Consider the following 15,924-nt stretch of genomic DNA (forward strand, 5'->3'; position numbering starts at 1 on the left):
TGTATCCTTACTTATCATGTCCTGTATGGACAAAGCCATCCGCGATGGCTCCAATGAGCTCGCCTCCACCTTTACGTCGGGAGTCTTGAAGAAGAGAGAAACCCTTTGCTCTTTCCTTTCAGCAGGAGTTACTCCCTGTCAGAGATCGGAACTGCTCTTTGCTCCCTTATCGGCTGCCTTGTTTCCACAACAGCTGGTTAAGGATATAGCTGCTTCGCTTGTGCAGAAGGACACACATGACCTGATGGCGTCCTCTGCTCGCAAGGGAGCTCCTTCTTCATCCTTTGCTGTGAGACCCAGGATCGAGACTCCTGCGTCTAGATTTATCCCGCCCTTTCGTGGCAGAGCTCCCAGCAGGGGAGGCTCTCGTGCCGAGGGAAAGAGAGGTAAGAAGAGTGGAGCCAAGTCCTCCCGTGGCAGAGTCTGACTGCCCACAGCCTCAGACAGCGGTAGGGGCCAGATTGAACAGCTTCTGGCAGGCCTGGGAGAAGAGGGGTGCAGACCAAGAGTCTGTTCTGTTGCTCAAAGAGGGGTACAAAATACTGTTTGTACGCAAACCTCCTCTAGTAACAACTCCCATAGACCTCTCTCCCAGGTACCGAGAGGAGTCAAAGAGACAAGCCCTAAATCAAGAAGTGTCTCTGTTGCTAGAGAAGGGAGCGGTGGTGAAAGTCTCGGACCTTCAATCACCGGGGTTTTACAACCGTCTCTTCCTAGTCCCAAAGCATACAGGAGGTTGGAGGCCAGTGCTAGATGTCAGTGCGCTCAACGTTTTTGTTACGAAAACAAAATTTACGATGGAGACCACGAAGTCCGTCTTAGCAGCGGTCAGAGAGGGAGACTGGATGGTCTCTCTCGACCTACGAGATGCGTACTTCCACATTCCTATACACCCGGATTCCCAACCGTTTCTGAGGTTTGTTTACAGGAATGTGGTGTACCAGTTTCGAGCCCTGTGCTTTGGCCTCAGTCCTGCTCCTCTCGTGTTTACGAGGCTCATGAGGAATGTGGCAAAATTCCTTCATCTATCGGGTATCCGAGCCTCCCTGTACTTGGACGACTGGCTTCTCAGAGCATCGTCCAGTCATCGCTGTCTGCAGGATCTACATTGGACGTTGGGTCTGGCCAAGGAGTTGGGACTTTTGGTCAACTTAGAAAAGTCCCAACTGATCCCATCCCAGACTATTCTATATTTAGGGATGGAGATTCGCAGTCTAGTTTTTCGGACTTTTCCGTCTGCCACCCGAATAGAACAAGCCCTGCTCAAAATCCAACTAATGCTGAAGAGAGAACGTTGTTCAGTAAGGAGTTGGATGAGTCTCGTAGGGACCCTCTCATCCCTGGAGCAGTTTGTCTCGCTAGGGAGACTGCACCTTCGGCCTCTCCAGTTCCATTTAGCCTCTCACTGGAACAAGGGCAAGACTTTAGAGACGGTATCAATCCCAGTCTCCGAACCAGTAAAAGCATGCCTGAACTGGTGGGACAGCAATATTAGTCTGAGAGAGGGCCTGTCCCTAGCAGTCAAGAACCCAAACCACGTGTTGTTCTCGGACGCGTCAGATTTGGGTTGGGGTGCGACCCTGGACGGTCGGGAATGCTCAGGTCTATGGACCTCAGTTCAGAAGAGCATGCACATCAACGGCAAGGAGCTATTAGCAGTCCACTTGACCTTGATGAATTTCGAGAACATTCTTTGAAACAAAGTGGTAGAGGTCAATTCAGACAACACCACAGCTTTGGCATACATCTCCAAGCAAGGAGGCACTCACTCCCACACGCTGTACGTGATCGCAAGGGACCTCCTCATATGGTCAAAAAATCGAGGCATCTCCCTGTTGACAAGGTTTATCCAGGGGGACTTGAACGTCTTGGCAGACTGTCTCAGTCGGAGGGGTCAGGTGATACCCACGGAATGGACCCTCCACAAGGACGTGTGCAAGAGTCTTTGGGCGACTTGGGGTCAACCCACCATAGACCTCTTTGCCACCTCGTTGACCAAAAAGCTCCCAATCTATTGCTCACCAGTCCCAGATCCAGAGGCGATCCACATAGACGCGTTTCTACTGGACTGGTCTCACCAGGACTTGTATGCATTCACACCATTCAAGATTGTCAACAAGGTACTGCAGAAGTTCGCCTCTCACGAAGGGACAAGGTTGACGTTGGTTGCTCCCCTCTGGCCCGCGAGAGAGTGGTTCACCGAGGTACTTCAATGGCTGGTAGACATTCCAAGGAGTCTTCCTCTAAGGGTAGATCTCTTACGTCAGCCCCACGTAAAGGATGTTCATCAAAGCCTCCCCGCGCTTCGTCTGACTGCCTTCAGACTATCGAAAGACTCTCAAGAGCTCGAGGCTTTTCGAAGGAGGCAGCCAGTGCGATTGCGAGAGCGAGGAGAGCTTCTACCATCAAAGTATACCAGTCGAAGTGGGAAGTCTTTCGAGACTGGTGCAAGTCAGCATCTGTGTCCTCTTCCAGTACCTCTGTAGCCCAAATCGCAGATTTTCTGTTACATCTGAGAAATGTTCGCTCCCTCTCAGCACCCACTATTAAGGGCTACAGGAGCATGTTAGCTTCGGTCTTTCGACATAGAGGCTTAGATCTTTCCAACAATAAAGATCTCCAAGATCTCCTTAAGTCTTTCGAGACCTCTAAGGAACGTCGTATGGCAACTCCTGGATGGAACTTAGACGTGGTCCTAAGGTTCCTGATGTCAGACAGGTTTGAGCCATTACATTCAGCCTCCCTGAAGGATCTCACCCTCAAGACGCTTTTCCTAGTGTGCTTGGCTTCGGCTAAAAGGGTCAGTGAAATTCATGCCTTCAGTAAGAACATCGGCTTTTCCACAGATAAAGCCACATGTTCACTTCAACTTGGTTTCCTGGCCAAAAATGAACTTCCTTCTCGTTCTTGGCCTAAGTCATTTGATATACCTTGCCTGTCAGAGATCGTAGGCAACGAACTTGAAAGAGTACTGTGTCCAGTTAGAGCTCTTAAGTTCTACTTAGCTCGTACTAAGTCCTTACGAGGTGGATCTGAGGCCTTATGGTGCTCAGTTAAGAAGCCATCATTACCTATGTCAAAGAATGCTTTGTCATATTTTATCAGATTTTTAATCCGAGAGGCTCATTCTCACTTGAATGAAACAGACCGATGCTTGCTTAAAGTTAAGACACACGAAGTAAGAGCTATAGCATTTTCCGTGGCCTTTAAGCAAAATAGATCTCTGCGAAGTATAATGGACGCGACCTTTTGGAGAAGCAAGTCGGTATTCGCGTCATTTTACTTAAAAGATGTCCAGACTCTTTATGAGGACTGCTACACACTGGGTCCATTCGTTGCAGCGAGTGCAGTAGTGGGTGAGGGTTCTACCACTACATTCCCTTAATTCCAATATCCTTTTAATCTGTCTCTTGAAATGTTTTTAATCTTGTTTTTGGGTTGTACGGAAGGCTAAGAAGCCTTTCGCATCCTGGTTGATTTGGCGGGTGGTCAAATGTCATTTCTTGAGAGCGCCCAGATTAGGGGTTTGATGAGGTCCTGTTGTATGGGTTGCAGCCCTTGATACTTCAGCTCCTGGGAGTCTTTCAGCATCCTAAGAGGATGGCTGGGCTTCGTGAGGAAGACAAGACTAACAAGGCAGAGTAATCGTCAAAGTCATCTTCCTTACCAGGTACCTATATATATTTGGGTTTTGTTATGATATAACTGTCAAAAACTCTAAGCATATACGCTGTAAACTGTATTAATACTGGTCTCTACCCACCACCATGGGTGTGAATCAGCTATTATATATTCACCGGCTAAGTTTAATATTTAAAAATGATATTTTGATTATAAAATAAATTTTTGAATATACTTACCCGGTGAATATATAAATTAAAGGCCCCCCTTCCTCCCTGATAGAGACCCAGTGGGATGAGAAGAACTGGAGCTGTTTACATGTATATGCGGTATCTGGCCGATAGTTGGCGCTGGTGGGCACTCCTGCAACCTTCATAGCGGTCGCTCGCGAGTTTTTGGTGTTTTTCTGTCGAGCCGCCGGAGACGTCAGCTATTATATATTCACCGGGTAAGTATATTCAAAAATTTATTTTATAATCAAAATATAATTTTAAGCTATATATATGTAACTACCAGGTAAGTATATTTAAAAATTAATTTGTTCCGTAACTGAAATACAAACCACGCTATTTAATATAGGTAATTACTTTCGGCGTAGCTGAAAGGACGAGCCATTAGAATTTTAACGAGGGTTTACTAGTGGGGGGTAGGGAGGGTAACTTGCTACCCTCCCCCCTCACACACCTGTGTGCTAAGTTCACTTTGCTATCGGCTCGGGTGCTAGACAGACGTGTCCGCTGTCACCCTCGCCTACACGCAGCCATTATTAATCTTTGTTTTTTGCTTTTTCTTTTTCTAGAGTGTTGTGAAGTTGGCCTCTACAATGCGGAAGTGTCCTAGGTTGCCTGACCGCCCTTGTGGGACCTTCATGTCGTCAATAGACACCGACCCACACACCTTATGCCCTTATTGCAGGGGTCAACGGTGTGATAGTGGTAATGTATGTATTGAATGTAGGGAGTGGTCTACCTCCCAGTGGGAGAGGTTTTCCCGGCGCCGGAAGAAGAAGTCCAAACGAGATATTTCTCCTTCAAAGGTTTCTTTGAAGAAGGAAAATCCTAAGGACTCTTCTTCTGTGGCCCAAACCTCCTCCGAAGCTCCCACTCGATGGGCTTCTCTCGAGAGGCCGTCGAGTGGTAGCATAGGCCGTATTGTTGTTGACCAATCTCGGGGTTTACGAGAGGGAGTTGCCTCCCATAGCGAAGCAGCTCCTCCTCCTCCCCCGGGGGAGGATTTAATTGTTTCTCCTAATGTAAATGTGAGTAATAATGATCTTTTACAGCTTTGGGCTTCCTTGGGGCTTCAGGGCTCGCCCTCCAAGGAAGCCCTGTTTGACATGATCAGGTTGGGAGCAGCTGTCAAACAGTCACCGACGGTAGCAGAGGTTGACCCTCTGTCTATCGTCGAGGCTGTTGTGGCAGAGGCTTCCAATGAAAGTGTTCAAACCTCTGCTCCTGATGTAGCTGAAGGCTTAGCTCCCCCCTCCAAACACCCTTCGAGGGAGGAACTAAGTCCAACGGTCTCTCCTGCAGGTGTTTCTCCCCCTCGGGGGAGTTCACTGACAGAGACTCCTCTTCGGAGGACTGCCGATGGTCTGCCTGCTGCTCCCAGAGGACGTATAAGATGTAAGGCTTGCCTTCCTCTTCGTCGCCGAGGTCTACCTTCTCCTCACAAGGGTGTTAGGAGGCGCCTCTTCTGGTCTTCATCCTCGCAGTCCGCCGCAGAGGAACCTCGTCCTTCAGCGACCGTTCCTGCTACTTCTTTGGACCTGGACCTCTCCGCAGATCGTTCGCAATCTCCTTCTCCTGCCAGACCTGCTGACCTGCCGTCGCCCATCCTGGCTGCAGATGCGCTGTGGGCGCCCACCCATCCCGTTATCCAACGGGCATTGGTCCCTTCGGGGCAAAAGGGGCTTTCACACATTGTGTGTAAGTCCCTTAAGCGCCAGGTATCCCATGTGTGCCAATATTCTCCTGCGCGCAAACGCTCACCAGTTGCAGACACGTCTCGCCAGCGCTCACCTGCACGCCCATGATCTCCTGTGCGCCCACGATCTCCTGCTCGCCTGGCAGTTCCAGAGACAATGCGCCCACGATCTCCTGCTCGCCAGCGCACCACTGCGCGCCCTCAGCCTGATGCGCGCCATGCACGCCCACTGTCTCCTGCTCGTCAGCGCTCTCCTGTTCGTCAGCGATCTCCTATGCGCCAGCGCTCTCCTGCTCGCCAGCGCTTACCTGCGCGCCATCGTTCGCCTGCTCGCCCACGATCTTCGGATCTGGGCTCCAGAGGGAAGACTTCTTCCTCCCCTGCTTGCCAGCGCTCTCCACCGCGCCACCGGATCTCGCCTGCTCGCCATCCCTCGCCTACACGCCATCGCCCGCAGTCTCCATCGCGCTCCCTTGCGCCCACTGCTAGAATTACGGTTCCAGATGAGCGCCCTCCTGCGCGCCCGCGCGCTAGGGATATTATCCCTGCGCGCGTGCACCCAACGGCTTCGCCCTTACGGGCCCTTCGGAATCCTGTGGCTACACACCGTCTGAGGTCTCCGGAACGCGCACCAACGCACCCCTTCACCTGCGCGCCCACGCACCCTGTTGCCTACGCGCCCACGAGCTCCTTCTCCTGGGTGCCATCGCTCGCCCATTCGCCAACGCGCACCCTCTCCCACGCGTCAACGCTCGCCTGCGTGCCAACACGCACCTTCGCCTGCACGCCATCGCTCGCCTGCGCGCCATCGCTCGCCCGCGCTCCATCGGCAAATGATCGACAACCCTCATCAGCGGCTTGTCGACAGGGGACTACTTGCGAGCGCTCTCCAACTGCACACTAACCACAATACCCAACCGTTAACCATTGATTAACATTCGCCAGACTTATTCTATTCTAAGGAATAGCATCAATCCCATTAGGGCACATTGTAGGGTTAAGCGTTGCCTTCCTTGTGTCAGTTAAAGGAATTTTCTCTCAGGGAAGAATCCTTACACAGGGTATCGCGTCCGATCCTGTACGCCACGAGTCAAGACCCCAGCATCAACAATCTCCCATGCGAAAGGATCCGCTGGGAGCTGTCCCTTTGGGTCGATGTCCACACCATGCTGGAGTTCGTACAAGGGCTGAGACCTCAGGTCTTCATTTGCACACTGGACCTAAAGGACACATAGCTCCAGGCCCAAACCATCCATCTAGGAGGAATTGAAGATTCAGTCTAGACAAACAAGAAACACCAGTGCAGGGCACTGTGCTTTGGTCTTTCCACTACAGTACACCCATCCTGGTCTCACAGGATTGGCTTCTGTCTCCTCCGTTTCTGGACGACTGACTAGCCTTAGCAGACTCGGTGGCAACCTTGCATTAGCACCGGAACTTCTGCAGTCTTGTTTACCAAGATCCATTGATCAAGGTAAACCTATGGAAGTCTTCCCTACTTCCCTCTCAGAAGACTGGTGTATCTGGGAATGATTTTAGACACCAATCTCCACAAAACTTTCTCAAAACGAGAAGAACTCCCAGCCCAGAGTGACTTGAGTCCGATTTGAATCAGGCCCTCGATCCCCCAGACATTCTAACCCCCATGGGACCAGAAGTTTGGACGAACCTCAAGGGATGGGTGTCAATCGAGAATCTACGGAGTGGTATAACCTTCTCATCCTTCCCCACCCCTCGGACTTGATGCTGTGCTTAGAACACATCAAAAGAAGAGAGGAGGGACAATAGTGCTGCACCACACGACCTCAGCCCTCTGGACAGAGTCCGAAAGTACCTTCACTTAAATCTCTTAAGAGATGAAGGCCAACTTTCCAGTCCTTCAGCAGCCTCATTGGTTCCTAACTGACCACTCAGTGATGTGATGGGCGACAACACCACTTACCACATAAGAGGCTCACATCGACAAGCAAGAAGGAACTTGCTCGTAGCCTCTTCCCATCTAACAGTATAAATACTAAGATGGGCCAAAGTCCGTTCGGTGCCACCATCAGCCCGCTTCATTCCAGACTAGAGGAATGTGCTCGCCGACAATATGTGCTCAGCATCTCAGATAAGGTATACCGAATGGTCTTTGGATCACCTTGTAGCTGACAAAGTCCCGACTTTTCGGGGTCCTCCAACTAGGGATCTGTTCGTAACACTCCTGAACCTCAGGCTGCCATTACTCCTCATCCCTAGACCCCAAGGCTCTCTGGCAAGAAACAGGCCAACAATGGTGGGTACAACAATGACGTTTACATCTCGTCCCTGTTTTGTTTGGAGAAGGGCATTTAAGAAGGCTAGAACATCGGTCAGCCTCTCAAGGACTCTCATAGCTTCGCTATGGCAATACGCAGAATGGTTTCCATACCTTCTGCAGCTCCTGATAGTCTCTCCAAGAGAACCCTCTCCACATCACAGACAACCACATTTCGACACCTACCACAAGCTATAGCTTTGCTATGATTGTACGCCTGGAGACTACCCAGTAGCTCTTCTCTCAGAGAGGCTTTTCGCCATAGGTTGCAAAAAGGTTGTGTAAATATCTGAGGAATTCCTCAGCATCAGTCTACCAGTCAGTATAACGTCTTGTTTGGTTGGTGTCAGGAGAAAGTGTCTCTCTCCACTCGATACCTCTTATTCCAGCAATAGCAGAATCCTCGAGTATATGTAAGAGGAAAAGACCCCCTTTTCAGTTTCAACAGGTAAAGACGATCACTCAACCTTGAGCCTTCGCCTTCAAACTGAAAGGAACTGACATCCTCTCATCGCTAGACCTTTCCCAACTCATACGGACTTACAACTTGCCTTTCCCCTGTCAAAATTGAGACCTTCCTCTCGGAACATGGTTCAAATTCTCCGGTCTCTAAAGAGACCTCCTTATGTTCCACTTCACCAGGCAACAAACTTTCACCTGGTTTAGAAGACAGTGTTCCTACACACTCTGACATCAGCCATACGAGTTAGGGAACTTCTTGGTCTCTCTTTCGACATCGCCCAATAATGGGAAGGGTGAAAGGCAACGTTCAGTTTTGTCCCCGAGCATGTCACCAGACACAGTCTCCAGAGGTGACGGATCCTACACAAGTCTCCACTCGGTAACTGATGATCCAGATCATCCGTTACTGTACCCAGGGTAAGGTATGAGGCTCTACCTTAAGAAAACGGCAACGGCCCACCCGGGTCCCTTCTCTTGTCATCAGCACTGGGAGAGACTAAAGGAAGATCACCAAAATAGCCCAGTGAGGAAAGGAAACAAGGAAAAATAAAATATTTTAAGAATAGTAACAACATTGAAATAAACATGTCCTATATAAACAATAAAAACTTCAAGAAAACAAGAGGAAGAGAAACAAGATAGAACAGTGTGCCCGAGTGTACCCTCAAGCAAGAGAACTCTAACCCAAGACAGTTGAAGACTATGGTACTGTGGCTATAGCACTACCCAAGACTAGAGAACAATGGTTTGATTTTGGAGTGTCCTTCTCCCAGAAGAGCTGCTTACCATAGCTAAAGAGAGTCTTCTACCCTTACCAAGAGCAAAGTAGCCACTGAACAATTACATTGCCGTAGTTAACCCCTTGGGCGAAGAAGAATTAGCAATGTGTCAGGGTGTCTTTATTAGGCTCATGCAAAGCACAGATTAACATCCTGTAACAGGAACCAGCCAGTAGGTTTTAGGACTTCCACCCACCTGAGGGTGAGTCTCTACTGTAAAGAGCGAAAGGTTTTGTATTCATGTCGGAACAAATGACAAATTTGGAAATAATTTGTATATTTCTTAACTGTACAAACCTTGAACGCTTTGCACATACGTGACCCACCATGACCTAACCCTGGGCAAGTCCTTCCTGCATTTTAAAGTGATGTAACTCAACTGGTAAGTGTGTGAGCAGTCTACCTTGGCAACCCCCTGCTAACTAACAGTGGGTAATTATACCTTGCTAAAAGGTCTTTTGGCTAGTTTTCAGCATTTACCAAAATAATATCCACTGTAAAGAGCTTAAGGTTTGTATACTGTAGTAAAAAAAAATACAAATTATTTCAAAATTGGTCATTTGTATTTTTCCTAATTATGGAAACTTTAGTCCTTTGAATTATAGTTCCAGGCGCAGTCCTTGGGCCAACAAAAGTCAAAAGTGTCGTGATACAGTTGATCAGGCAAGTGTCTCTCCTCACCTACATCCCACCGACTCCCACACCTACAATACCTTGTGAAAGATTAAGTAGCTGTTTCAGCTTGCACTGAAAACATACTGTACCCTTATTTAATTGACTCAGATTTGTATACTTGGAAAAAATACAAATTGTTTAAAAAAAAAAATCTTATATTTTAAAAGTTAGTATTTTGGCAATGTTTTTCATATCTCCTTTTATAAACAATCAGGTCTTTAACCTTGTGTACTTATTTATATGTACTAGCTATGTATATAACTCATGTTTTTTTTTTCAGAAGTTATATACATTTTGTCTGAAATAGGACAAAAATCATCCTCACCTTTTATGCAAGTCCAGCAAACCAGTATTATTTTGAAGGCCTAGGTATGGATAACGGAAGTCAGACCTCCCCATCAAGCAAACAAGTTTGCAAGAGAACTCAGTATGAAGATCCATTTGCACTTCACTCTCTTTTGTCTACAGCTGGTGAGGCAGCCTTTTTGTGATTATCTGTCCAGTGATCGAATCTTATAGAGCTTTAAGTTATTCTTCTTATTCACTTTTATTCAGAATACATGTAAGGGATTTTTCAATATTAAACTTACCCGATAATCATGTAGCTGTCAACTCCGTTGCCCGACAGAATTCTACGGGAGGGATACGCCAGCTATCACTATACTAGAAGGGGGTGTACTCACCAGCGCCACCTGTGGCCAGGTACTGCAGTACTTCTTGTTGACACCACCTCACTTTTTCCTCTGTCGTGCTTCCGGCAAGACATTCTGGGATACGCTTATGATTTTGGAGTATTGTTCACGGTTTTTGGTGAAGTATTTCTCTAAGATTTCAGCTTTCGCTATACTGGAAACTTTTCTAATTAGCTTAGATAGCTTTTATTTGGTTTTGATTAATGGTTAACGATCTTTTTGCTTGATTTGGAATCCCCCTTGACTAACTCTTTGATTCAAGATGTCTGACCTTTCACAAGCCCCACCCCATAGACGATGTAGGTCTTGTAATAGGCGTGTTCCGAAGGCCTCGGTTGATCCTCACACCGCTTGTTCTGACTGTAGGGAAAGACCCTGTCAGTTGGAAGATCGATGTGAGGAATGCGCCGGACTTTCGGAACTTGAATTTGTTCGATTCCTGAAATATTCAACCAAGTTAGAGAGAGAGAGAGTTAGGAGGAGTTCTTCTCGCTCTTCACTTTTTTCCTCACCTCATGATCCTCAACCTTTTCCTCCCCCTGTAGTGGCTACCCCCGAACCTTCTATTTGTGCTCAACCTGATATGTCCGATGTTTTGCGTGCCATTCAGGCTTTAGGTGACAAAGTGGAATCGGTGGTTAGTGACCATAAGTCTCTTATGGCAGAAGTCAAAGAACTTAAGGTCAAAAGTGCAGTGGGAGTTGATAGTGCCAGTGCTGTGCCAAGTGCTAGTGTCAGTGCAGTGCCAAGTGCTAGTGTCAGTGTCAGTGTGGTGCGTGAGGGTACTTCTGTGCGTGCCAGTCGTCCTCCCAGTCCGGGACCTCTTGCAAGCTCCCAAGCCCAGGGGAGAAGCAATGTCGAAGGGCAAAAGGGTTCGGCAGGCCTTGATCGGCGCACAGAAGTATCCTCGATGGTTGCGGGCGTGTCTTACAGAGACCGTCACTCCCACCCGCAGACGATTGAGCCCGTCTTTTACTCGTCTGCAGAAGAAATGTCAGGGAGAAAACGCTGGACTCAGGTCTCAAGACCTCTCAAACGCAAAGTCCAGACCTCAAGAGTTCTACAACCTGGTTGCAGTCATTGGATTAGCTCTGACTCTCCGCAGTCATCAGGTGACTGCACACCTCCTAAGAGAGGTAAGGTGATGCCGCAACAGACCTCATCTTCTGTTAAGGCTTTGCCTCAGCAGACCTTAGCGTCTGTCGACCCCAAGATGACTTTGCTGCAGTCCATGCAGTCACAGCTTGCGGTCTTAATGCGTGAGTGTCAGGCTGAGAAGGTTACACCTCCTCCTGCGATCGCTCCGCCTCACCGCAGTCCAGTCTGCCAGGCGTACGAAGTTGAGGTTCCTCAGGATACCTTACCGCGTACTGAGTTGCCAGTTACCAGCGGTGTGCAGCAACCTCCGCCTTCCTTAAGGCAACCTCAGCAATGGGAGCAGGAGTCTTATGCCTTACTTCCTCCGCTTCCGCCTGCGGTTCCACCAGCGAGGCAACAATCTCTTGAGGTACGACAACCTCTTCCATCCATGAGGCAGCCACCTCAGCACTCGCTGCAGCGACCTCAACCCTCCTCAAGGCGAGAGCCTCAACTCCTTAGGCTAGCACCTCAGGAACCTCAACTCGCGAGACAAGAACTGCGTTCTGCGCAGCCGCTACCTCAACTCTCGCAGCTCACACCTCAGGAACCTCAACTCGTTCCTCAGGAACCTGCTACTGCGCATCCGCTACCCTTACAGCAAGCGCAACTCTTGAGACAAGAAACTCATGCTAGGAGTCAGCCACCTCAACCCATGCGCCTACCTTCCTCTACTCTTCCTGACCAGTCTTTGCAGCCTGAACCTCAGGTTTTAACTCAACAACAGAGACTTGAGGATGAAACCACAAGCGTTTATGCACCCGCTTGTTCAGATTCTGCTGTTCAGCATACCACTGTTACATTACCTCTCACTTCGCTACACTCTGGTGATGAGGTTTCTGAGGAGGAAGCTGCGCACCTGGATCCCTCATCAGACGTGGAAGAACCCAAGTCTTCTCCTCTACCCATTGACTTTCGTAAGGTCCTGGCTCTTTTCAGAGAGGTATACCCGGACCATTTTGTTTCTGCTACCCCCCGCTCTCCTCCATCTGAGTTTTCGCTGGGCATGCAACCTGTTAAGTCAACTTATACTAAGCTCGTCTTTGCTAGGTCATCTAAGAGAGCTTTAAGAATATTAGGGGAGTGGTTGCAGTCTAAACAGCAACTAGGGAAGACTTCCTTTATGTTCCCACCTACTAAGCTCACTTCTAAGGCAGGCGTATGGTATGCCACAGGAGAGGAACCAGGCTTGGGAGTCCCTGCCTCTGCCCAGGCTGACTTCTCAAGTTTGGTCGACTCTCCTCGTAGATCAGCAATGAGGCGCTCTAAGGTTTGCTGGACCTTCTCCGATTTAGACCACTTCCTTAAGGGTGTATTTCGTGCCTTTGAGATGTTCAATTTTCTAGACTGGTGCCTGGGGGCCCTAAGCAAGAAGACCTCCCCTGCGGACAAGGACTCGGCCATGCTTTTAATGTCCTGCATGGATAAAGCAATTCGGGATGGGTCTGGCGAGCTTGCTTCAATGTTTGTGTCAGGAGTTCTTAAGAAAAGGGAGCAACTTTGCACCTTTCTTTCTTCCAGCATCACACCTTGTCAAAGGTCTCAACTCCTTTTTGCTCCGCTTTCTAAGTTCTTGTTTCCCGAAGAGCTTATCAAGGATTTGTCTGCGGCCCTGATTCAGAAGGACACTCATGATGTTGTGGCCTCTTCAGCTCGTAAGACTAAGGTTGCTCCCTCAGTTCCCAGGACTTACCGCACCCCAGTGGCTGATACTCCTGCTACAAGGTTTATTCCGCCCTTTCGTGGCAGAGCCCCCAGCCGAGGAAGCTCCCGTCCAGACTCTTCCAGGAGCAAGTCTAGGAAAGGTCCCAAGACTTCAAAAGGCAAACACTGACTCTCCTCCTCTCCAGACAGCAGTAGGAGCCAGACTCAAGACCTTCTGGCAAGCTTGGGAAAGGAGAGGTGCAGACGCCCAGTCTGTCAGGTGGCTAAGGGAGGGTTACAGGATACCATTCTGCCGCAAACCCCCTCTGACCACTTCTCCCATCAACCTCTCTCCCAACTACAAGGAAAAGGACAAGAGGCTAGCGTTGCACCAGGAGGTGTCGCTCCTGTTACAGAAGAAGGCAGTGGTTATAGTCCGGGACCATCAATCCCCGGGCTTCTACAACCGTCTCTTTCTGGTGGCCAAGAAGACAGGAGGTTGGAGACCGGTGCTGGACGTCAGCGCGCTCAATGCTTATGTCACCAAGCAGACGTTCACTATGGAGACGACGAAGTTGGTCCTAGCAGCGGTCAGGCAGGAGGACTGGATGGTCTCGTTGGATCTGAAAGACGCTTACTTTCACGTTCCTATTCATCCAGACTCCCAACCTTTCCTGAGATTCGTTTTTGGAAAGGTTGTGTACCAATTCCAAGCCCTGTGTTTTGGCCTAAGCACAGCTCCTATGGTGTTTACGCATCTGATGAGGAATATTGCAAAATTCCTCCACTTATCGGACATCAGAGCCTCCCTTTATTTAGACGACTGGCTGTTGAGAGCCTCCACGAGTCGTCGCTGTCTGGAGAGTCTCAACTGGACTTTAGACTTGATCAAGGAACTGGGTCTGTTAGTCAACTTAGAAAAGTCCCAGCTCATTCCCTCCCAATCCATAGTTTACCTGGGAATGGAGATTCGGAGTCAGGATTTTCGGGCTTTTCCATCGGCCCCAAGGATAAGCCAAGCCCTAGATTGCATCCTGAGCATGCTGAAGAGGAACAGTTGCTCGGTGAGACAGTGGATGAGTCTCACAGGGACCCTGTCATCATTAGCCCTGTTCGTCGAGTTAGGGAGACTCCACCTCCGCCCTCTCCAATTCCATCTAGCAGCTCATTGGGACAAGGATTTGACGCTCGAAGCAGTCTCTATCCCTGTCACCAAAGAGATGAAGACCACTCTCTTGTGGTGGAAGACCAACCTCCTTCTCAAGGAGGGCCTATCGTTAGCGATTCAGACCCCCAATCTTCATCTCTTCTCGGATGCATCAGACTCAGGCTGGGGCGCGACCTTGAACGGACAGGAATGCTCGGGAACGTGGAACAGGGAACAGGAAACGCTCCACATCAACTGCAAGGAGCTACTGGCAGTTCATATGGCCCTAATGAACTTCAAGTCCCTCCTGCTAGGCAAGGTGGTGGAGGTGAACTCCAACAACACCACAGCCTTGGCTTACATCTCCAAGCAGGGAGGGACCCATTCGAGGAACCTGTACGAGATAGCAAGGGACCTCCTCATTTGGTCAAGAAGTCTAAACCTCACTCTAGTAACGAGGTTCATCCAGGGCAACATGAACGTCGCAGCAGATCGCCTAAGCAGAAAAGATCAAGTCATCCCCACGGAATGGACCCTTCACAAGAGCGTGTGCAACAGACTTTGGACCTTGTGGGGTCAGCCTACGATAGATCTGTTTGCCACCTCCATGACCAAGAGGCTTCCTTTGTACTGTTCCCCAGTTCCAGACCCAGCAGCAGTTCATGTGGATGCTTTTCTGCTGAATTGGTCCCATCTCGACCTTTACGCATTCCCACCGTTCAAGATCATCAACAGAGTCATTCAGAAGTTCGTCTCGCACGAAGGGACACGGCTGACGCTGGTTGCTCCCCTTTGGCCTGCAAGAGAATGGTTCACAGAGGTACTACAATGGCTGGTCGACGTCCCCAGGACTCTCCCTCTAAGAGTGGACCTTCTACGTCAACCTCACGTAGACAAGGTGCACCCAAACCTCCACGCTCTTCGTCTGACTGCCTTCAGACTGTCAAAAGATTCGCTAGAGCTAGAGGCTTTTCGAAGGAGGCAGCCAGTGCGATTGCCAGAGCAAGGAGGATATCCACTCGTAGAGTCTACCAATCCAAGTGGGAAGTCTTCCGAAGCTGGTGTAGAGCCAATGCAGTTTCCTCTACCAATACCTCTGTAACCCAAATAGCTGACTTCCTATTACATCTAAGGAATGAGAGATCCCTTTCGGCTCCTACGATTAAAGGGTACAGAAGTATGTTGGCTTCAGTTCTCCGCCACAGAGGTTTGGACCTTTCTTCCAACAAGGACCTTCAAGACATCCTTAAGTCTTTTGAGACTTCTAAAGAACGTCGTTCACCCACTCCAGGCTGGAATCTAGACGTAGTCTTAAGGTTCCTTATGTCTCCTAGGTTCGAACCTCTCCAGTCAGCTTCCTTCAAGGACCTTACCCTCAAGACTCTTTTCCTCGTCTGCCTTGCAACAGCTAAAAGAGTCAGTGAGGTTCATGCCTTCAGCAAGAACATTGGGTTCACATCCGAATCTGCAACATGTTCTTTACAGCTCGGATTTTTAGCTAAGAATGAACTTCCTTCACGTCCTTGGCCTAGATCGTTTGAAATT

General features: G+C 49.2%; 1 protein-coding gene across 5 annotated transcripts in view; it reads left to right on the forward strand.

Moving 5' to 3' along the window:
* Positions 1-15,924, forward strand: part of LOC137643943 (BTB/POZ domain-containing protein 6-B-like) — a 198,488-nt gene that overhangs the window by 33,024 nt on the left and 149,540 nt on the right. For 3 of the 5 annotated variants that reach the window (XM_068376717.1, XM_068376713.1, XM_068376716.1), the window contains exon 2: positions 10,040-10,230. In XM_068376717.1, the coding sequence (XP_068232818.1) occupies positions 10,131-10,230 (100 nt within the window). In that variant the 5' untranslated portion in view covers positions 10,040-10,130. Of the gene's footprint in view, positions 1-9,689; positions 9,748-10,039; positions 10,231-15,924 lie in introns of those variants that run through there. The other 2 variants (XM_068376715.1, XM_068376718.1) reach the window with 2 other exon arrangements.

The sequence above is a fragment of the Palaemon carinicauda genome, chromosome 7, assembly GCF_036898095.1.
Source record: "Palaemon carinicauda isolate YSFRI2023 chromosome 7, ASM3689809v2, whole genome shotgun sequence".
Lineage (NCBI taxonomy): Eukaryota > Metazoa > Arthropoda > Malacostraca > Decapoda > Palaemonidae > Palaemon > Palaemon carinicauda.